This window comes from Babylonia areolata, chromosome 26 (assembly GCF_041734735.1).
Source record: "Babylonia areolata isolate BAREFJ2019XMU chromosome 26, ASM4173473v1, whole genome shotgun sequence".
Lineage (NCBI taxonomy): Eukaryota > Metazoa > Mollusca > Gastropoda > Neogastropoda > Buccinidae > Babylonia > Babylonia areolata.
The window spans coordinates 10459136-10482404 of NC_134901.1; the positions used below are offsets into that span (position 1 = coordinate 10459136).

A 23269-nucleotide genomic window follows, 5' to 3' on the forward strand; every position below is an offset into this window, starting at 1 on the left:
CGGGGCATTTCCTTGCTCTCCATCGCAGGCAAGATACTTGCCAGGATCCTACTAAACCGCCTCACAGCACACCTTGACCAAGGTCATTTGCCTGAGAGCCAATGTGGATTCCGGAAAGAGCGCGGAACCACGGACATGGTGTTTGCTGCAAGGCAGCTGCAAGAGAAATGTCAGGAGCAAAATGCTGATCTGTTCTCCACCTATGTCGACCTCACTAAGGCCTTTGACACCGTGAGTAGAGAGGGACTGTGGAAGATCATGGCCAAGTACGGATGCCCTCGGAAATTTATTTCCTTGGTCAGCCAATTCCATGAAGGCATGCAGGCTCGAGTCCAGGACAATGGCGAAACATCTGCTCCTTTTGCTGTCACAAATGGTGTCAAGCAAGGCTGCGTCCTGGCTCCAACGCTGTTCAGCCTCATGTTCTCTGCAATGCTTACTGATGCCTTCAGAGATGGCGATGTTGGAATCGGCCTAAAGTACCGAACAGATGGCAAGCTGTTTAACCTCAGAAGGCTTCAAGCAAAAACGAAGGTCATGACAGACATCATCAGAGACTTTTTGTTTGCTGATGACTGTGCCCTCAACGCTGGATCTGAAGCTGACATGCAACTCAGCGTCGACAAGTTTGCCACTGCCAGCAGGAACTTCGGCCTTACCATCAGCACGAGGAAAACTGAAGTTCTCCATCAGCCAGCCCCAGGGAAACCCTACGTTGAGCCCAACATCACAGTCAACGGTCAGAGACTCAGTGCGGTGGAGCGGTTCACATACCTTGGCAGCACACTGTCACGAAATGCGACCATCGACGATGAAGTGAATGTCAGGATTGCAAGAGCAAGTGCAACTTTTGGTAGACTCAGTGCAAATGTCTGGAACAGAAGAGGCATTAGTCTTGAGACCAAGCTAAAGGTCTACAGAGCAGTAGTTCTCCCCACACTACTGTACACCTGCGAAACTTGGACAGTGTACCAACGACATGCCAAGAAGCTGAACCACTTCCACACAACATGCCTCAGGAAGCTACTGAACATCAAGTGGCAAGACAGGACCCCAGACACAGAGGTGCTCGCAAAAGCCACCCTTCCCAGCATCTTCACCATCCTGATGCAGTCCCAGCTTCGCTGGGCTGGACACGTGGCACGCATGCCAGACCATCGGCTGCCCAAAAGGCTCTTCTATGGCGAGCTGCAACAAGGGAAGAGATCACACGGAGGTCAGAAGAAGCGCTTCAGAGATACTCTGAAAGTCTCTCTGAAAGCGTTTGATATCAACCCTGACTCCTGGGAGGAATCTGCAGTGGACCGTAACAAATGGCGCGCTGCTGTGCACAAAGGCGCCAAGTTGTGCGAGGCCAACAGGACTGCTGCAGCTGTTCAGAAGAGGCAGGCCAGAAAGTCACGGGCAAACAAGCTCCCTGACAATGATATGCCTGTCTTTGTCTGCCCCAACTGTCAGCGAACATTTCGTGCGCAGATTGGACTATTCAGCCATCTGCGCACTCACAGATAGACTCATGAGCATCCTTCCCCCCACCCCACCACCACCCTCCCCCCATCCCCCGTCTGGATGACAACGATGGTCATCATCGATCTCGATGGACACACCACCACCAGTGTGTGTGTGTGTGTGTGTGTGTGTGTGTTGGGGTGTTTGTGTGTGTTTGCGTGTGTGTGTGTTGGGGTGAGCGTGTGTGTGTATGTGTGTGTGTGTGTGTGTGTGTGTGTTTGTTGGGGTGAGTGTGTGTTTAGGTGTGTGTTTGTGTGTGTGTGTGTGTGTGTGTGTTGGGGTGAGTTTGTGTGTGTGTTTGCGTGTGTGTGTGTTGGGGTGAGCGTGTGTGTGTGTGTGTGTTTGTGTGTGTGTGTGTGTGTGTGTGTGTGTTTGTGTGTGTGTGTTTGTTGGGGTGAGTGTGTGTGTGTATGTTTGTGTGTTTGTGTATTGGGGTGAGTGTGTGTGTGTGTGTGTGTGTCTCCATGTGTGTGTGTGTGTTGGGGTGTGGTGATTGTGTGTATGTGTGATTGTGTGAGTATGTCTGGGAAGGTGGGTGTTTTGTGCATGTGTGTGTGGTGGGTGTGTGTGTTGAGTGTGTGTGTGTATATAAAATGTGTTGTGTGTGTGTGTGTGTGCGAGCGTGCGTGCGCATGTGCTTCTTTTCATACCTTCCTTTCCTCCTCCTTGAAGTCTGGCGTGTGTGTTCACACACAACAAGAATCTGAAATGTTTTTCCTCCATATCTGTTGGTTCTTTTCATACACTGTTTTGATTTTTGTTGTTGTATTTTTTGTTTTTGTTGTTTTCATTGTCGATCTTGGTGTCCAGGTGTTGTTTTCACTGTTGATGCTGACATTCAGGTGTTGTTTTTCACTGTTGATGCTTGTGTTCAGGTGTTGTTTTCACTGTTGATGCTTGTGTTCAGGTGTTGTTTTCACTGCTGATGCTTGTGTTCAGGTGTTGTTTTCACTGCTGATGCTGGTGTTCAGGTGTTGTTTTCACTGTTGATGTTGACATTCAGGTGTTGTTTTCACTGTTGATGTTGACATTCAGGTGTTGTTTTCACTGTTGGTGTTGACGTTCAGGTGTTGTTTTCACTGTTGGTGTTGACGTTCAGGTGTTGTTTTTACTGTTGATGCTGGTGTTCAGGTGTTGTGTTCACTGTTGATGCTGGTGTTCAGGTGTTATTTTCACTGTTGATTACGTTCAGGTGTTGTTTTCACTGTTGATGCTGACATTCAGGTGTTGTGTTCACTGTTGATGCTGGTGTTCAGGTGTTATTTTCACTGTTGATTACGTTCAGGTGTTGTTTTCACTGTTGATGCTGACATTCAGGTGTTGTTTTCACTGTTGATGCTGGTGTTCAGGTGTTGTGTTCACTGTTGATGCTGGTGTTCAGGTGTTGTTTTCACTGTTGATGCTGACGTTCAGGTGTTGTTTTCACTGTTGATGCTGGTGTTCAGGTGTTGTTCAGGTGTTGTTTTCACTGTTGATGCTGACGTTCAGGTGTTGTGTTCACTGTTGATGCTGGTGTTCAGGTGTTGTTTTCACTGTTGATGCTGACGTTCAGGTGTTGTTGTGTTCACTGTTGGTGCTGGCGTTCAGGTGAGGCCCAGTGTGCGCAACGCGGAGCAGAGGACGGGCACAGACGCAGAGATCAGGGTGAATGTGTCGTGGAGCAACCCCAGGGAGCAGACGGCGGTGGGGAGGCACGACGTCTACATGGTGGCCGTGGACAAGTCACTCTTACTCCTGCAGGACAAGAACCCTGACCTCACCCCAGCCAAGGTGCCCGCCTCCTTTGGACTGATGATGATGATGATAGTAATGATAATGATAATGTTGATAATGAGGAGGATAATAATAATAATGACAATGATAACGGTAATGATACTGGTAATAATGATAATGATATTAATGGTAATAATAATGATATAATAATGATAATGTGTGTGTGTTTGTGTGTGTGTGTGTGTGTGTGTGTGACTGAAGCCTGACTGAATTATAAGGAAACGTATGATGAGCGCCTAAGGCAGCTGTCAGTCGGCTGTACCCAGGTTGGTCACCAGTTTTTCACCATGACGACGACCCACCGTCACCTGTGTTTCACCATGACAACGACCCACTGTCACCTGTGTTTCACCACGACAATGGACCCACTGTCACCTGTTTTTCACCCTGACAATGGACCCACTGTCACCTGTGTTTCACCATGACAGTGACCCACTGTCTTTCACCATGACGACGACCCACTGTCACCTGTCTTTCACCACGACAATGACCCACTGTCACCTGTTTTCCCCCTGACAATGGACCCACTGTCACCTGTGTTTCACCATGACAATGACCCACTGTCTTTCGCCATGACGACGACCCACTGTCACCTGTCTTTCACCACGACAGTGACCCACTGTCACCTGTATTTCACCACGACAATGACCCACTGTCACCTGTCTTTCACCACGACAATGACCCACTGTCACCTGTGTTTTACCATGACGATGACCCACTGTCACCTGTGTTTCAGCATGACGATGACCCACTGTCACCTGTGTTTCACCATGACGATGACCCACTGTCACCTGTGTTTTACCATGACGATGACCCGCTGTCACCTGTGTTTCACCATGACGATGACCCCCTGTCACCTGTGTTTCACTGTGACGATGACCCGCTGTCACCTGTGTTTCACTGTGACGATGACCCAGTGTTACCTGTGTTTTACCATGACGATGACCCCCTGTCACCTGTGTTTCACTGTGACGATGACCCGCTGTCACCTGTGTTTCACTGTGACGATGACCCGCTGTCACCTGTGTGACGATGACCCGCTGTCACCTGTGTTTCACTGTGACGATGACCCGCTGTCACCTGTGTTTCACACGATGACCCAGTGTTACCTGTGTTTTACCATGACGATGACCCACTGTCACCTGTGTTTCACACGATGACCCAGTGTTACCTGTGTTTTACCATGACGATGACCCGCGGTCACCTGTGTTTTACCATGACGACGACCCACTGTCACCTGTGTTTTACCATGACGATGACCCACTGTTACCTGTGTTTCACCATGACGATGACCCGCGGTCACCTGTGTTTCACCATGGCAATGACCCGGCCCTGTGCAGGTGGACAGTGAGCTGGAGAAATTCAAGCTGAGCGATGACAGCGATTCGCAGGGTGGGCCGATGCCCTTTGGACGAGGCAAGCGTTCCATCTGGCCTGGCCCCTTTCCCGGGGCTGGCCTCACCTCCACTGGCGAACTGCTCAAGGTTGGTTCACTTTGTTTATCAAGTCAAGATTATTATCTCTTATGATGAAATCGCCATGTGGTTGTGTAGGTCACCCATGACAAACATAGGATATACCCTTAAAAAGAGGTGATTATGTTTGAGCGTAACAGAGAGATCACATAAGATTATGTAGGAATATTTAAGTATATTTCACATATTTAAGAATAATTTGACTTCATGTCATGTTTTATCCCAGCCAAGGGCAGGCTCTGATGGCCCTGACCAGCTTGTTGGGCCTGTGCCCAGGTCAGGTATCTACCTGTTCTGTTTGTTTTGTTAGAACAGGTGTGGTGACACCAACATGGATCAGTCCGTACGCTTTGACATTACCTTGAAACTGAAACTGCCTCTTTTGAAGTTCAGTGCTGTGTTCCTGTGTTGAGTGAAAGGTTCTTCAGTCAGCATCAACCCAGTGCTCTTACGTCATACATGGCCTTGCGTGTTGTTGGGATCAGAGCACCATGCAGTCGTGATGATTAACCCCTTTGAGGCAAACAGAGGGAGGGGAAAGAGGAGAGACACACCCCTAAATTTTGGTGTTAGAAGTGGGAGTTGGAGTTGGACAGATCACGAAGATAAAGTTGAGTCGCTGGAAGCCAGGAGAGACTGGAAGGAAAGAAGGTGGTCACAGTGATGTTGGGAGGGAGGGAGGGAGGGAGGGTGTGTGTAAAGGGAGGAAATCAGGGTGCAGGTCTTTCTCCCTTTACCTGACTACACCTTTGACTTACTGCTGTGTTGTTCCACAGAAGGTCGGTCTGAGCGTGCTGGGGAATGTAAGCATGTGGAAGCCTGAGGATCCTGTAATGATGTTTGATGGGCCTGCTGTGATGTTTCAAGCCATGCCTGCGGAGGTACAAGCACCACCTGTGGATGGTGTTGACTCAGGTTAGCCCATTGAGGAGGGAGGGGCCGGGGCGGGGGTGGGGCTGGGGGTGTATGCTCTGCACTGTCACACTGACTGAGGCTGCTGTGCTGTACTCACCAAGGTTTCTGGGGAGTGAGCTTGACTGTGTACAGTGCCAGTGTTTTCACCAGTGCTTGTGGTGATGGTTACAGCATATTGCAGGCAGTTTTTCTCTCCAACCTGGAAGCTCTCTTTGACAGACCTGGCAAGGTGAGACTGGCCACAGCGCTCAGACGAAGAAGCTGAGGGCTGATGAAATGAAAAAGAGAGAAAAGAAAGATAAAAGGGGATAAGCAGTTTTTAAAGACACACAGGCTTTCCTGTGGTGTTAGTGAGCATAGATACATGGGTGTGTGTATCTTCAGTGTAGTCTTTAAGTGTGAAGGTTGACATGAGCATATGGTGTGTGTATGTTCTGTGTCATTTTAACTGGAGTCCTGTTTAGAAAACCAACCAAGTGATCAAAGTGTTTGTCATGCTGATGTGGTTGTTGATGACCTGATCTACGCATTTGTTTCACTGTACAATCTGCGGTGATATTTTGTACAGTGTTGCGGGTGTTGATTTAATTAGTTGCCACATTTGCAGCTGTTCCCAAAGAAAGATTTGTGATGACCCTTGACCTTGCCAGCCTAACCTTTCACCCTTTGATGTATGAATATCAGTGTGTGGTGACACACTTTGCATGTCATGTATTTCATCACAGCTGCCTGCAGGTTTTCGTGTGTTTTTTTTTTCCAGGTCAGGTGTACTTTATACCATCATGAGAAATTGTGGCCTTTGTAAAAACTCTCGGATGTATTAAAAGATCAATTATCACATTGTCATTTATTTGCTTATTTATCATTATTATTGTCTTTTTATTTATTTATTTGATTTATTTATTTATTTATTTTATTATTATTATTATTAATATTATTATTACTTTTTTTTTTTTTAACACTTATAGTTGACTTCATCAAGTTTTTGCGCCTTATACATATTATTGTTATTATTAGTAGTAGTTCTTTTGTATGTATTTATCCATTACTTATTTGCTTTTTTTTCTCAAGGCCTGACTAAGCGCGTTGGGTTGCGCTGCTGGTCAGGCATCTGCTTGGCAGATGTGGTGTAGCGTATATGGATTTGTCCGAACGCAGTGACGCCCCCTTGAGCTACTGAAACTGAAACCACCTGTGGTCTTGAGCTCACAGCAGCAGGAAGTGGTGCATGTGTCTGTTAGAAAAGTCTAGGGTATTCTGCGTTTGTTCATGTTAAAGGTACAATCACCAAAGACTACAGCTGTGGGAGTCTGCGCAGTTCTCGTGCCATGCCAGATTGACTGTTTGCAAACATGCGTTTCCAAAGGTTGTCATCATACGACAGGCTAAATAGCCGAGTGGTTAAAGCGTTGGACTGTCAATCTGAGGGTCCTGGGTTCGAATCACGGTGACGGCGCCTGGTGGTTAAAGGGTGGAGGTTTTTATGATCTCCCAGGTCAACATATGTGCAGACCTGCTAGTGCCTGAACCCCCTTCGTGTGTATATGCGAGCAGAAGATCAAATATGCACGTTAAAGATCCTGTAATCCATGTCAGCGTTCGGTGGGTTATGGAAACAAGTACATACCCAGCATGCACACCCCCGAAAACGGAGTATGGCTGCCTACATGGCGGGGTAAAAATGGTCATAGCTTCCTGAGGCATGTTGTGTGGAAGTGGTTCAGCTTCTTGGCGTGTCGTTGGTACACTGTCCAAGTTTCGCAGGTGTACAGTAGTGTGGGGAGAACTACTGCTCTGTAGACCTTTAGCTTGGTCTCAAGACCAATGCCTCTTCTGTTCCAGACATTTGCATAGAGTCTACCAAAGGTTGCACTTGCTCTTGCAATCCTGATGTTCACTTGCTTTTTACCATAACAACCCAAACTATCCAGTCTGTCTCTAATCTTCTGTGCATTGTTTTGAACAGTAGCATGTTTGTCTTCAGACATCTTGGCCCAACTGCAGGTCAGCAGAAAATGGGAAGGAAATTTTTATGAATTGAAGAAGAGTGGCCACAACCCTTCGGTTTCACCAGAGACCATGAGTGCACAAATCACACTGGTAACATTGGTAGAATTGGTGTATCGTGTCCCTGGCAAGGGTACATTTGCACCAGTAATGTCAGTTACCTAGGGGTTCGTGTCCCTGGAATCGGTATATGTGCACCATTGGTGCTAGTGAACCAGTGGTACATGTCATAAGAGCACATGTGCACCAGTAATGCTTGCATAGTGGCAGTTTATGTTCTTGATGAGGGCTATGTGCATCAATAATGCTGGTGTACCAGTGGTTATGTCTGGTAAGGGTACAAGTGGACCAATAATGCTGATGTACTGGCAGTTCATGTCTGCAGAAAGAGCTGATGTGCACCAATAATGCTGGTATAACAGGGGTTGATGTCCCTGTTAAGGGTACATATGAACTGAGAACAGTCTTCAGTCCTCTGTGTACCTGGTGTGTCAAAATCTTTCCCTCCGTTCTTGCTTCGAGTGGAGAGCATTGGATGCTGTCTGGAAACATCGGAAATTGACAAGCTCCCCCACGTCGTATCTTTGTGGCTTCATCTGCTTCAGTTTGCGAAAAAAGAACTGCTTGATGATTTTACACAGTTGTAACTGTCCATTGTTCTCTTGGCAGGCTGCCAGCCTGAAGGTCGTGGCAGACGTGGGCCTGAAGGACAGGTCTGATCGCTGGATTGGTTTTAATCGTCCCATGTCGGCAAACGTCAATGTTCCTCATCACAACCTGTTTGGAGAAGCAGGTACTTTGTGGAGACAACGAAACGCTGTCTGTTTTGCTTCCTTTGATTCTCAGTGACAGCTTTGCTTCACTGTACAGTGATCACGTGGATACTTTGAGTGACAGCTTTGCTTCACTGTATAGTGATCACCTAGATTCTTTGAGTGACAGCTTTGCTTCATGGACAGTGATCATCTGGATACTTTGAGTGACAGCTTTGCTTCATGGACAGTGATCACCTGGACACTTTGAGTGACAGCTTTGCTTCACTGTATAGTGATCACCTAGATTCTTTGAGTGACAACTTTGCTTCATGGACAGTGATCACCTAGATAATTTGAGTGACAGCTTTGCTTCACTGTACAGTGATCTCCTAGATACTTTGAGTGACAGCTTTGCTTCATGGACAGTGATCACCTGGACACTTTGAGTGACAGCTTTGCTTCACTGTACAGTGATCTCCTAGATACTTTGAGTGACAACTTTGCTTCATGGACAGTGATCACCTAGATAATTTGAGTGACAGCTTTGCTTCACTGTACAGTGATCTCCTAGATACTTTGAGTGACAGCTTTGCTTCATGGACAGTGATCATCTGGATACTTTGAGTGACAGCTTTGCTTCACTGTACAGTGATCTCCTAGATACTTTGAGTGACAGCTTTGCTTCACTGTACAGTGATCTCCTAGATACTTTGAGTGACAGCTTTGCTTCACTGTACAGTGATCTCCTAGATACTTTGAGTGACAGCTTTGCTTCATGGACAGTGATCACCTGGATACTTTGAGTGACAGCTTTGCTTAACTGTACAGTGATCTCCTAGATACTTTGAGTGACAGCTTTGCTTCATGGACAGTGATCATCTGGATACTTTGAGTGACAGCTTTGCTTAACTGTACAGTGATCTCCTAGATACTTTGAGTGACAGCTTTGCTTCACTGTACAGTGATCTCCTGGATACTTTGAGTGACAGCTTTGCTTCATGGACAGTGATCACCTGGATACCTTGAGTGACAGCTTTGCTTCACTGTACAGTGATCTCCTAGATACTTTGAGTGACAACTTTGCTTCATGGACAGTGATCACCTAGATAATTTGAGTGACAGCTTTGCTTCACTGTACAGTGATCTCCTAGATACTTTGAGTGACAGCTTTGCTTCATGGACAGTGATCACCTGGATACCTTGAGTGACAGCTTTGTTTCACTGTAGAGTAACTATCTTCTTGCACCATACTGTTTGCAGCTTTTGCCTGAGCAGGCAAAAAAGAACAAAAAACGAAGCAAAGCAAACCAAACTTAAATTTTTTTGCTGCATTCTTTTATAAGCAGAAGTGCTAAGTTTTATTTAAAGCTTTTTTTTTGCTCTCTCTGTTTGAAAATTTATAGGAAAATAGATTTGAATTTCTGTTTTTTTAATTTAGTTTTTTTTTAGCTGAAGCAGTGCCCCCAAATTGCAAAGTATCTACATTTTTTGGTTCTCTAATGCACATTTATTAGTGGGGAACCCTGAATTGCCACTTTAAAGATATGTTGAAAAAAAAAAAAAGCATGGTGGTGAATATTGAGACAATATGACTTTGATTGATTACCGTTTTGGATATTCTTTTTGAGTTTTTATAGTGATCTTCCTTAACAGTTGAATAAAACCACCAGTTGCAGTTGATTTCTAGGCTAGGTTAAGCTGAGCCAAGCCAGACGTCTGTCTGAAAGAAGGTCAGCCATCTGCCTTCTGAGAGAAGTGTTGTGTCATGGTGTTGTCCTGAAATGAAGAGCAATACCAGAGGAGCTGAATCGACCTGGACATGATAAAAAATGCAGGGTTAGGCATCAAGGCTTTATATATATTTTTTATATTATGTGTGCTAGGGTACCTTGAATGATAGCATTTAAGGTGTCCATGTGTGTTAGAGGTACCGCTCGTGATTTCTTTTTTTCCCTTTGTGATCTGTGGCGAGAGATTAGGATCAGATATGTTGCAGTGGCCAGTTGTGGCCATCGTTGCTGTGGATCATGTCCCTGTGCGCTGGTGGTGGTGGTGTAGTGGGTGGGTCATTCCTTGGATGATGCACATATTGTCTGGTCTGCTGGTGAGTCAAATCTTGCCTCGTGATCTGGTCTGCTGGTGAGTCAGATCTCTCCTCATGATCTGGTCTGCTGGTGAGTCAGATCTCTCCTCGTGATCTGGTCTGCTGGTGAGTCAGATCTCTCCTGGAGGAGGGAGATGGCGCTGCCTTCTCTGGTGCTCCAACGACATCAGCAGAAGTCAAGAGATAGGTGATAGGTAACAGGTAATAGACTGGTGCCATGATCGTGTGCTTTATTTACTTATTTATTTATCTGTTTATTTGGTACTCATGGCAGAAAGCAGGCCTGAGGGTTCTGGCAAATGTGGACATGGCCGTTGAGGATCAGCCAGTGTTTTGGCCAGACCCCAGGGTGGGGGTGGCGCTGAGCTTCAAGGTATATTGCGGGAACGAGAAACGGACTGTAGTCTGCTTCATGTCGCTCACTGATGGACAGCCTTACTTCACGTGTGGTGCAGCTGTTATCTTTCCTTTGGAAGCTGAAACTGATGCTTTTCTTTGCTCTCCTCACTGCTCTTCCTTCATCAGGAAAACCAATCCTGCCACGCCCCTTGCACACCCACACCCACCCCAAAGAAAAAGAACAATAATAAAAACCATTGTGTGAAACTGATCCACCTTTTTTTTTTTCTTTTTGTAACCCTACAACAACCCAAATATTCCAGTGTATCCTTGTATATGTTTATTGCCCCTTTCTGCACATGATTATCAGGCACTTTTATTGTGTGTTTCTTTTTCCTGCTTTTTTGGGGGTTTTTTAGCCCAAATTCGCCAATTGGCATATATGTGTATTGATTGATTAAAAAAAAAACCCAGTTTACTGTCCTGTATTTAATAATGTAATTCTTTCCAGGTTTGTGTGTGTTGAATTGTGTGGTGAGGTATGGGACAGAAGCAGCCCTTTGCCAGAGGCATGTTCTGGGTTTAGATTGTGTAAAATGACTGTTGTTGTGCTCAGCGTTCTCTTGCAGGGTTTTCTTTGTGCGGATGAAACCAGAGTTGTTTTTTTTTTTCTTTTTATGTTGTTCTTACTAGGGCTGAGTTGCTGCCATAAGCAGATCTTAGCAGCGTTGAGTTGACATAGCTAATTAAAACATGTTCCTTAGTCTACGGTAATATCGTCACCATCATCATTGTCATCACCATCATCGTCATCATTATCATCATCATCATCGTCGTCGTCAGCATCGCCATCGTCATCAGTATCATCATCATTATCATCATCATCATCGTCGTCGTCATCATCGCCATCGTCATCATTATCATCATCATCGTCATCATCATCATCATCATCATCATCATCGTCATCATTGTTGTCATCATCGCCATTGTCATCATTATCATCATCATCGTCATCATTATCATCATCATCATTATCAGTCCCTCAACTTGGTAGTCAGTGGGGAGACATGAGGGCTGAAGAGACGTACGATCTCCTCCATGCTGTTCTGCTGGCGGCTGTCTAGAGAAGGTCCAGGAAGGTCATCCCCCGTCCAGTCCTTGATGTTGTCAGACCAGCTCCTGCATCGTCGCCTGTGTTTCCACAGATCTGGGGAAAATTCTTAAGGCTGTGGTAAAACATGCCATGAGAGGAACGTGGTGGCGGTCTCCACTCTGGGGGTAGACGCTTACTCAGTCTTGGCTCCGTGACTAAGCCATTATTGTCGTCTGTAGGGGGTGTAGTAGGTGGTATCTTATGTATGTTAAATCAGAACAGGCACTACCGAACACCACTAAAGTGACTCAGCAGCAGTGCAGGTTCTCCTCTGGTGTGTGGCCTCCTGGCGACTTAACATTGATGGTTCCCCGTGGACTGCTGGCATTTGGACTGCGACAGATGAACTCAGGTGTGGCTGTGTATGGGGGACTTGTAATGAGCGGCATGAGAATAATGCCACTGAAATGGTGTAGATGATGGTGCAGCAAAAAAACAAAAACAAAAACAAACCAAAACTTGATGCTTAAGCTGAGATCGGTTGATGTAAGCAAGCCCAGCCCTGGTGATGGTTTTTGGGTGTCAGACTGGTTTGTTCCATGACACTGTCTTCAGCCCTGATATGTCCGGCAGCCTCTCTCTCTCTCTCTCTCTCTCTCTCTCTCATCGCTCATGCTTGCTGTGTGTGTCTGTCATTGTCTCTCCCTCCACTCTCTCTCTCTCTCTCTCTATCTCTTTCTCAGCCAGTTGAACTGAATGGGGTTTTACTGTCGCTAGGATGCGGACCTGAAGGTTCTGGGGAATGTGGACATGAGGGACTTCTCACCAGATTATTATGAATATTCATATTCTGAATATTCTTATGACTATTCCTTGGAAGGAGTTCTGATGGAGGATGCAGATACCTGGAGTGGTAGGTGGGGTTGGGTCACGGTAGGGGGTGGGGTGGGGGGGAGGAAAGGAAAGGAGATGGAAAGACCTGGTCTGCTTTCTTTCCTTCCTGTCCAACACTGTTTTGTCTTATTACTGTGGAATGACATTGACCAACTTTTGCCTCACTGAGAAAAAAATATCCCCCTCCTGTCTGCTTGATGGGTTTTTTTGTTTTTTTCCCCCCAAACATTTGAAAGACACCTGCATTTGCTTGGTTCTTTTGATGATTGTTTCAGCATGTTGTATTGTAATATTACTGATCAGCATATCATCATCATCATCATCATCAGTCCCTCAACTATGGAGTAATCCTGGGGGACATGAGGGCTGAAGAGACCAACCTCCTCCACACTGTTCGGTTTGGAGCCGTCTAGAGAAGATATGGGGAGGCCATCCCTGTCCAGTCCTTGATTTTGTCAGATCAACATTCGCGTTGCATTTTTTGTCAAATCAGCATCGTGCATTGTCATCTGTGTTTTCCGTAGATTTGGGGAAATTTCTGAACGCTTTATCAAGACTTGGCACTCAAGCTGAGATTGCTTTGATGTAAGCAACCTCAGCCCTGGTAGAATTTTTGTATGATTTGTTCGATGACATTGCCCTCAGCAGTCCTGATATGGTCGGCCGCCTGTTCCTCGCTCGCTGTCTGTCTCTTTGTCTCTCTCTCTCTTTGTCTTTCTCTATTTATCTCTTTGTCCATGTCTCTGTGTCCCTGTCTCCGTGTCCCTGTCTCTGTGTCCCTGTCTCTCTCTCTGTCTTTCCGTCTCTGTTTCTCTGTCTCTCAGCCACATGAACTGAAGGAAGTTGTACTGTTGCTAGAATGCAGGCCTGAAGGTTCTGGGGGACGTAGGCCTGAAGGAGTTCCGACGCATTTATTTCCGTCATCGTCATATGGAAATGGAAGTCATGCGTGCCAACGCAGGGGTTGTGATGGACGATGCAGGTACATGGAGAGTCGTGTAGGGGGCAGGGGTGGGTTAGGGACAGGGGCTATGATGGATGAAGCAGGTACATGGATAGGGATGTGGGGGGCGGGGCTGGGTGGGTTAGGGACAGGGACTGTGATGGACGATGCAGGTGCAAGGAGAGGGGTGTGGGGGGCGGGGTGGGTTAGGGACTGGGACTGTGATGGACGATGCAGGTACATGGAGCGGGGTGTGGAGGGCGGGGCGGGGGTGGGTTAGGGACAGGGACTGTGATGGACGATGCAGGTACATGGAGGGGGGTGTGGGGGGCGGGGCGGGGTGGGTTAGGGACAGGGACTGTGATGGACGATGCAGGTACATGGAGCGGGGTGTGGAGGGCGGGGCGGGGGTGGGTTAGGGACAGGGACTGTGATGGACGATGCAGGTACATGGAGGGGGGTGTGGGGGGCGGGGGTGGGCAGGTTAGGGACAGGGACAGGGACTGTGATGGACGATGCAGGTACGTGGAGAGGGGTGTGGGGGGCGGGGTGGGTTAGGGACAGGGACTGTGATGGACGATGCAGGTACATGGAGGGGGATGTGGGGGGCGGGGCGGGGTGTGGGGGGCGGGGTGGGTTAAGGACAGGGACTGTGATGGACGATGCAGGTACATGGAGGGGGGGGGTGGGGGGCGGGGTGGGTTAGGGACAGGGACTGTGATGGACGATGCAGGTACATGGAGGGGGGTGTGGGGGGGCGGGGTGGGTTAGGGACAGGGACTGTGATGGATGATGCAGGTGCATGGAGAGGGGTGTGGGGGGCGGGGTGGGGGTGGGTTAGGGACAGGGACTGTGATGGACGATGCAGGTACATGGAGGGGGGTGTGGGGGGCGGGGTGGGTGGGTTAGGGACAGGGACTGTGATGGACGATGCAGGTGCATGGAGAGGGGTGTGGGGGGCGGGGTGGGGGTGGGTTAGGGACAGGGACTGTGATGGACGATGCAGGTACATGGAGAGGGGTGTGGGGGGCGGGGTGGGTTAGGGACAGGGACTGTGATGGACGATGCAGGTACATGGAGAGGGGTGTGGGGGGCGGGGTGGGTTAGGGACAGGGGGTGTGATAGATGATGCAGGTACATGGAACGGGGTGTGGGGGACGGGGATGGATTAGGGACAGGGAAAGACCCCATTTGCTTCCTTCCCTGCTGTGGAATGACTTTTGCCTTACGCTTTGTTGGGTCGCCAGTGTTTGACGAAGAAAAATGCCCTCCATACCCCCCAGTCTGTTTGACGAGTTTGTTTCTGTGACTGGTTTAACGCTTGACAGACACACGGTCATTGGCTTTGTTCTTTTGATGATAGTTTCAGTGTTGTTGTTTTTGTAATAGTAATGATCAGCATGTAGATGTCATGTGCAGTCTTCCCTTCCCTACCATTTCACAATGTCACATACGCACGCTGACGTTTATGTATGTCTTGAGGTGCTTGCAGATACTCACATGAAAGATGATCAGCGTGCATGAATGGCTTGAAAAAGCTTGGGACTTGCTGACGTTTTGCCTGCGGTGTGAAGAAAGATGCATTATTCACCTGGAATGAAAGATTATGTTTGAAAACCTCATTGATGCCTTTTTTTTTTTTTGTCCTTTCAGTCATTTTTTTTTTTTACCGATGGACATGTGATGGACATGTCTGGTATTGTTCTGCTAGTTGCATCGTTATGTCCTGCCTGCCGCAACGTCTGCTTGTCACGACACCAGTAGTTCTTTGTGCATTTTGATGATATGATTTTTGTTATTGAGGTACTTGAAACCTGCACTTATGTTTGTCTTTTGTTGCACTTTACTGTGCTTTTTTTTTCTTTGTTGATTTGTTTTACGATGTGCTGAAATTGCATATTGATGTCGATGTTGTTACACTTAGCTGTGCATTTTGTTGCTGTATTACTTGTTACACTTAGCTGTGCATTTTGTTGTTATATTACTTGTTACACTTAGCAGTGCAGTTTGGCATTTCACAGTGCCATTGCGCAAGTGTAGTCTGTGTAGCAAACGGCTGCTGGATGTTTTTTTTGTGTTTTTTTTTAAACATTTATTTTATTATCACCATAGTGATTGCAGAAGGCAGACGTTGTCCACTGATTAAAAAAAAAGAAGTTTATTTAAATTAGAATGAATACACCCAGTTCTCTTTAGCTTTCATTGTTTTTTTAAACGTTATCTTCTTTCCATTAATGGAGAAAAAAACAACAGCTGTTTATGATTGCAAGTCTTCTGGGCAAAGAAAGTCTGCTGAAGTGGCCAGCAGATGCATTGACGGCAGAAGTGACCAGCAGATGTATTGACTTCAGAAGTGACCAGCAGATGCATTGACGGCAGAAGTGACCAGCAGATGCATTGACGGCAGAAGTGACCAGCAGATGTATTGACTTCAGAAGTGACCAGCAGATGCATTGACGGCAGAAGTGACCAGCAGATGTATTGACTTCAGAAGTGACCAGCAGAGCATTGACGGCAGAAGTGACCAGCAGATTCATTGACGGCAGAAGTGACCAGCAGATGCATTGACGGCAGAAGTGACCAGCAGAGCATTGACGGCAGAAGTGACCAGCAGATGTATTGACTTCAGAAGTGACCAGCAGATGTATTGACTTCAGAAGTGACCAGCAGATGCATTGATTGCAGAAGTGACCAGCAGATGCAATGACGGCAGAAGTGACCAGCAGATGTATTGACTTCAGAAGTGACCAGCAGATGTATTAAATGCAGAAGTGACCAGCAGATGCACTGACACCAGAAGTGACCAGCAGATGTATTGATGACTGCAGAGTGTGTGCGATGGAGAAGAAGTGTATGGGGAAGAGGTTGATATCACGGTGCTAAGGGTGACCGTTGATTAAATGCGTTTTTTTGTGTGTGGATGAAATGATTTGAGACAGTGTGTGAGTGTTGGTCATCGTTCCTTTCCTGTTGTCTTCCAGATTGATTCAAGACCTTTTAGATCTTGAGCTTGTATGTGTAAAACCTACCCACAGCTTGCCCAAGGTGCTGCTTGATGCAGAAAGTTCAAAGAATGCTGGTTTGATTTTTACTGGGCAGACAACCCCCAGAAAACTGAAGTTGGCTGTCTACTTAGTGGGGTAAAATCAGTCGTGCAAGTAATAAGCAGGCTGGTACAAATGTGTGAATGAGCCACACAGCCCACGATCACAGAAGAGGAAGAAGTAACTGGCAGGCAGTGGAGGGGTCAGCAGATGCAGACCTGCACCCTTTGTGAACACCTCTGAAGTGACCTAGCAGCAGTGCAGGGTCTCCTGTGGTGTGTGACCTTCTGGCAGTCAAACATTGATAGTTTGGTCCCTGAAGACTGCTGACACTGGGACTGTGACAGACGGACCGAAGTGAGGCTTTGTGTAAGGGAGACTGAACGATCAGAGATAGAGTAACACCACTGAAATGGTGCAGATGATGAGGCACCACAAAAAAAAAAAACAAAAAAAAAAAAATCCCACTCCCAAAAAACAACAAAACAGCAAACAAAAAAGAAAAGAAAAAAAGAAAAAAAAAAGTGGAAATATAGATCAGCCCTCTCGTAGATGTCTGCGCGAGAATGTTGGAGGTGCTTGCCACAAACGCAAATGAAGGAAGGAAGAATTTCTGACAGCACCTGATTCGTTCCACATGAAAAAGAAAAAAAGAATGATCCCAATGTTTTTTTGTCTGTGGCAGAGGGTGGGTGTGAAGGTGATTGCCAATGTTAACATGGACACGGTAGGTCCTACGTCCATGGTTCCATCTGAAGTGATGAAAAACAAAGAGGAAATCGCAGGCATGGTGAAAGGTATTAAGTTTCCCATGGGATGAAAAAGAAACAATTACCTTATCTTTTGTCTTTGTCTTTTCTGGCACATTCTGTGCCGTGGAAGAGCTCGCCATCTTTGTTGTCTGCTTTAGTTCCGCACGCAGGAGGTGCCATTTGTTCATGTGGAATCTCAGCCTGTTGTCAGCTGATGTGACTGCTTCATGTCACACACAGTGTGGAAGTCATGTGTGCTTCATGTCACACAGTGTGGAAGTCATGTGTGCTTCATGTCACACACAGTGTGAAAGTCATGTGTGCTTCATGTCACACAGTGTGGAAGTCACGTGTGCTTCATGTCACACACAGTGTGAAAGTCATGTGTGCTTCATGTCACACAGTGTGGAAGTCACATGTGCTTCATGTCACACACAGTGTGGAAGTCATGTGTGCTTCATGTCACACAGTGTGAAAGTCATGTGTGCTTCATGTCACACACAGTGTGGAAGTCATGTGTGCTTCATGTCACACAGTGTGGAAGTCATGTGTGCTTCATGTCACACAGTGTGGAAGTCATGTGTGCTTCATGTCACACAGTGTGGAAGTCATGTGTGCTTCATGTCACACAGTGTGGAAGTCATGTGTGCTTCATGTCACACACAGTGCAGTGTGAAAGTCACGTGTGCTTCATGTCACACACAGTGTGAAAGTCATGTGTGCTTCATGTCATACACAGTGTGGAAGTCACATGTGCTTCATGTCACACACAGTGTGGAAGTCATGTGTGCTTCATGTCATACACAGTGTGGAAGTCACATGTGCTTCATGTCACACACAGTGTGGAAGTCATGTGTGCTTCATGTCATACACAGTGTGGAAGTCACATGTGCTTCATGTCACACACAGTGTGGAAGTCATGTGTGCTTCATGTCACACAGTGTGGAAGTCACATGTGCTTCATGTCACACACAGTGTGGAAGTCATGTGTGCTTCATGTCACACACAGTGTGGAAGTCATGTGTGCTTCATGTCACACACAGTGCAGTGTGAAAGTCATGTGTGCTTCATGTCACACACAGTGTGGAAGTCACGTGTGCTTCATGTCACACACAGTGTGGAAGTCATGTGTGCTTCATGTCACACACAGTGTGGAAGTCATGTGTGCTTCATGTCACACACAGTGTGGAAGTCACGTGTGCTTCATGTCACACACAGTGTGGAAGTCATGTGTGCTTCATGTCACACACAGTGTGGAAGTCACATGTGCTTCATGTCACACACAGTGTGGAAGTCATGTGTGCTTCATGTCACACACAGTGTGGAAGTCATGTGTGCTTCATGTCACACACAGTGCAGTGTGAAAGTCATGTGTGCTTCATGTCACACACAGTGTGGAAGTCATGTGTGCTTCATGTCACACACAGTGCAGTGTGGAACATTGCTCCATGGTGTGGTGGTCTGTCCATGTAAAGTGTGCTTCAGTTGTGCTTGGTGTCAGAGATCTGAATCCTACGTGTGCTCTTCTTGGCTTCAGTGTGTGTGTGTGTGCTGTGAGCAAAGTTGTTGATATACTGTTATTCTGTGTTCCCCTTCCTGTCTCTGCAACTGCCTTCACCTCCACACCCCATCTTGCTGTCTGTTATCAGCTTCAGATCCACTCAGATTCCGACAGTCCACATTTGGCTGCCAGTCAGTCTGTCTCTTGTCTCTGGACCTTAGACTTTGAACGAAATCCCTGCACTCAGGCCTTTCAAAAGTGTCCTCCAGACCTAACTCTTTTGAATTAATTTGTTTTCAATAACGGTTGATACACAAACGTTTGGTAGCACCAATTATTTGTTTAGTCTTTGTGTGTGTGAGTCTGGTTTTTTATTTTTTTATTTTTTGTTTATAGATTAAATTTAATCTACCCCTTTCCATTTATGGGTGGTAATTTATTTTCAATAATTGCAAAAATTTGCAATGAGTTCACAATCTTATAGAAGCACCCATTGTTTGTTTGTCCTGTCTGTGTTTAAAATTTTTTTTTTAGTCTTTGTATTTAGTTTTGTTTTAAAAAGTCAATCTGTATGTCTATGTTGATAGGCTTGTTTGTATGTTTCTGTCACCGGTGGTTAAGGTTTGAGGCCGCGTTCCGGCGTGATGCTGTGTCTTAGGGAAAGGGACTTTACTCCAAATTTCTCACTGCACTCGGGAAGGAGAGGACTGTGCCCCACGAGCCCCTTAACTCTCTCCATACGAACAGCGAAAGAGACGACGTTAACAGTGTTTCATCCCAGTTACCATCAAAATATTGCAAGTGGAACGCTCTTATACGGAAGAGGTGAACGTTGACAAAGAATACTACAGTTCTGACGACGGAAGCTAAAGGTTGGGTCATTCAGACACCCACTGGACATCCGAGGGGTCTGTGTAGAGGAGAAGAGAGGACTGGCCGTACTGAGTGAGTTAACACAGTGGATGTGAATTGACTGCCCTGAAGGCTGTAAAAAAAGGCTGTGGGACCCGTAACCATTTAACCTTTAATTAATTAACTTGGAGAGCAGTGCCTGTTGGAGTGAAACTTCTCCTTTTCATATGCTGTCTGGGATGTTTTCGTTCCTGATATCAGTGTCATTTTTTTTTCCCTGGGTTTATATGTTTCAGGGCAGGCACTGGCAGCTTCCATTGATGTCTGTGTGATAATGTGTCCATGACTTCATGTGATTTCCCTGTGTGTTGGTGTGTGTGCGTGTGTGTGGCTCTGTGTGTGTGTGTGTGTTGTGTGTGTGTGTGTGTGTGTGGCTGTGTGTGGCTGTGTGTGTGTGTGGCTGTGTGTGGCTGTATGTGTGTGTGTGTGTGTGTGTGTGTGTGTGTGTGTGTGTGGCTCTGTGTGTGTATGTATGTGTGTGTGTGTGTGTGTGGCTCTGTGTGTGTATGTATGTGTGTGTGTGTGGCTCTGTGTGTGTGTGTGTGTGGCTCTGTGTGTGTGTGTATGTATGTGTGTGTGTGTGTGAACGTGACAGGCAGTGGGGCTGAGGACTGTTGCGGATGTGGCAGTGTTGGAATTGGAGTATCCCATTGTGCACTTTATGCAGCCGGAAATTGCTGCTGTTCCCAGAGAGAAAGGTAGTTTTGGGGTGCCGCCCATTCTGGGGTGGGGTGCTTGGGCTGTACTCGTGTACACTTACCTGTTGGTCTACACCTGTACACTTCCCTGTCGGTTTGCACCTGTACACTTCCCTGTCGGTTTACAGTTGAATAATTCCCTGTCGGTTTACACTGGTTCACTTGCCTGTTTGTTTACGCTGGTACAGTCTCATTTATTAACCATTTCTTTTGCCTTTTCACTTTTTTATCTCCCTTTTCTTACTAATTCAGTTTCTTAATGACGATACTCTCGTGTGAGCAGACTGAGCAACTTGTCTTCTTTACCCTGTTTCCACACTTGGCTTGGTTGATAACATTTCAGAAAACACTACCCTTGTTTCTATATGAAAAAAAGAAGAAGAAAAAACAGCACTCAGAAGTCAAAACGTTTTTTTATTCGAGGATTAAGATTTTAGGCATGGCCTGTTCTTCCAATTTGTCTGAGAGAGAGAGAGAGAGCGAGAGAGAGAAAGATGGGTCTTTTTTGCTGAGTAGTTTGGGCATGAGGCTTTTGGTTTGAAGGTCCATGAGAATTTTAGAATTTGAAAAATCCCCGGCAGCTGCTGGCTGAGTGTTAACTCTCTCCATACGAATGGCGAAAGAGACGACGTTAACAGTGTTTCACCCCAGTTACCATCATCAAAATATTGCAAGCGGAAGGCTCTTATACTGAAGAGGTGAATGTTGACAAAGAATACCACAATTCTGATGACGGAAGCTAAAGGTTGGGTCATTCAGACACCCACTGGACATCCGAAGGGTCTGTGTAGAGGAGAAGAGAGGACTGGCCGTACTGAGTGAGTTAAGGTCGGTATGGGTGCTGACTTTACTACAGTTTAAGTGTCCTTAATCCCTTAATTGTGGGAGTAAAGATGCCGAGCTTAAAATACAGTGCTGAACATCCTGCAGATCCACAACATGAGGGATTTTTTGTTGTTGTAAAATATGTTGTTTTGTTTGGAATGTGGTGGTGATTTTTGTTGTTGGCTTAATATATATTTTTTATTTCAAACATTTCTTTACAGGCTTTTTCTGTTTATCATCTGCATGTACTTTTTCTTCAGGCGATGTATTGTGTTAATGTTGTTTTTTGTTTTGTTTCTTTTTGCATGTGCAGGAGTGAATGAATGCCATTTGTTCTGTCTTAATGTGGAGAGACGGCATGTGTGTGTTAGTTGGGTCTTCTTTTGACAGCGGAATCAGCTTCATTCTGAATTGCATATGGATACAAACTTTAAGATCACGGTAGAAGGATTTCATTATCAGTAACTCTGATTATGTTTTAAATGCACACACACACACAAACAGCAACAACAATAAACCTCAAAAGAAAAAAAACAACCCACGCATCACATCAATAACCCCGAAAACTCCGCCCTCTATGTGCTGGTGGTGGTTGTGTCGTTCAGAACATGGGGTTGGTGATCGTGTCGGACGCTGTGTGGGAAAGGGGACCTTTTCATCCTTTCTTGCTGGGCTTGGGTGGTCATGGCCCTGTGGAGATGGTCATGATGCCCAGGGCAAGGAGTGTGCCTCAGTGGGGTGAGGAGCTGGAATGAGGCTGCACGTGTACTGTTCAGAGTAGCCGCAGCCTGCATATCTGTATAATTATATGTATTGGTGTTCTGGAGTAAGGGGAACGGTGATCTGTTTTTGAAGTAAGGGTTATGGTGATCTGTATTAGAGTCTTATCTTTTTTGTGTGTTCATAGGTAGGGGCTGTTGGTGTTTTGAAGTAGGTGTTATGGTGATCTGTATTGGAGTTGTATCTTTTTTTGTGTGTTCATAGGTAGGGGCTATTGGTGTTTTGAAGTAGGTGTTATGGTGATCTGTATTGGAGTTGTATCTTTTTTTGTGTGTTCATAGGTAGGGGCTTTTGGTGTTTTGAAGTAGGTGTTATGGTGATCTGTTTTTGAAGTGAGGTTTGTGTGGTGATCTGTTTGAAGAAATGGTTATGATGATCTGTGTTGGAGTTTTCTTTTTTATGTTTGTGTTTGTGGGCTGCGACTCCCACGTTCACGGGTATTCATGAGTGGGTTTTAACATGTATGACTCTTTTTAAGCCTGCCATGCAGGCAGTCATACTCTGTTTTCCGGGGATGGAGGGGACGCATGGCAGGTCTATTCTTGTTTCTGTAAACCTCGGAATGCTGACATGGATTACAGGATCTTGAACTGGAGTGTTTTTGATCTTCTGCATGCACAAACACACGAAGGCGGTTCAGGTATCAGCAGGTCCACACATTTGTTGACCTGGGAGATCAGAAAAATCCCCACCATGAGCTGTGACCCGGATTGGAACCTGGGACCCTCAGATTGAAAGTCCAGTGCTTTAACCACTGGGCTGTTAAGCCCATTCATCTGTTTTGAATTAAGGGTTATAGTGATCTGTTTTGATGGAAGGGTTAGAATGATCTATTTTGAATCTGTTTTGAAGTAAGGGTTACAGTGATCAGTTTTGAAGTAAGGGTTACAGTGATCTATTTTGAATCAGTTTTGAAGTAAGGGTTACAGTGATCTGTTTTGGAGTAAGGG

At 46.1% G+C, this 23269-nt stretch overlaps 1 protein-coding gene across 11 annotated transcripts in view; it reads left to right on the forward strand.

Moving 5' to 3' along the window:
• LOC143300445 (CD109 antigen-like) overlaps positions 1 to 23269 on the forward strand; it is a 153263-nt gene that overhangs the window by 75946 nt on the left and 54048 nt on the right. For 5 of the 11 annotated variants that reach the window (XM_076614109.1, XM_076614111.1, XM_076614107.1 and 2 more), the window contains exons 16-18: positions 3097 to 3279; positions 4623 to 4766; positions 5534 to 5672. In XM_076614109.1, coding sequence (XP_076470224.1) covers positions 3097 to 3279; positions 4623 to 4766; positions 5534 to 5672 — 466 coding nt within the window. Of the gene's footprint in view, positions 1 to 3096; positions 3280 to 4622; positions 4767 to 5533; positions 5673 to 8348; positions 8473 to 12747; positions 12884 to 13722; positions 13847 to 17536; positions 17649 to 20611; positions 20715 to 22144; positions 22278 to 23269 lie in introns of all 11 variants that reach the window. The other 6 variants (XM_076614117.1, XM_076614112.1, XM_076614118.1 and 3 more) reach the window with 6 other exon arrangements.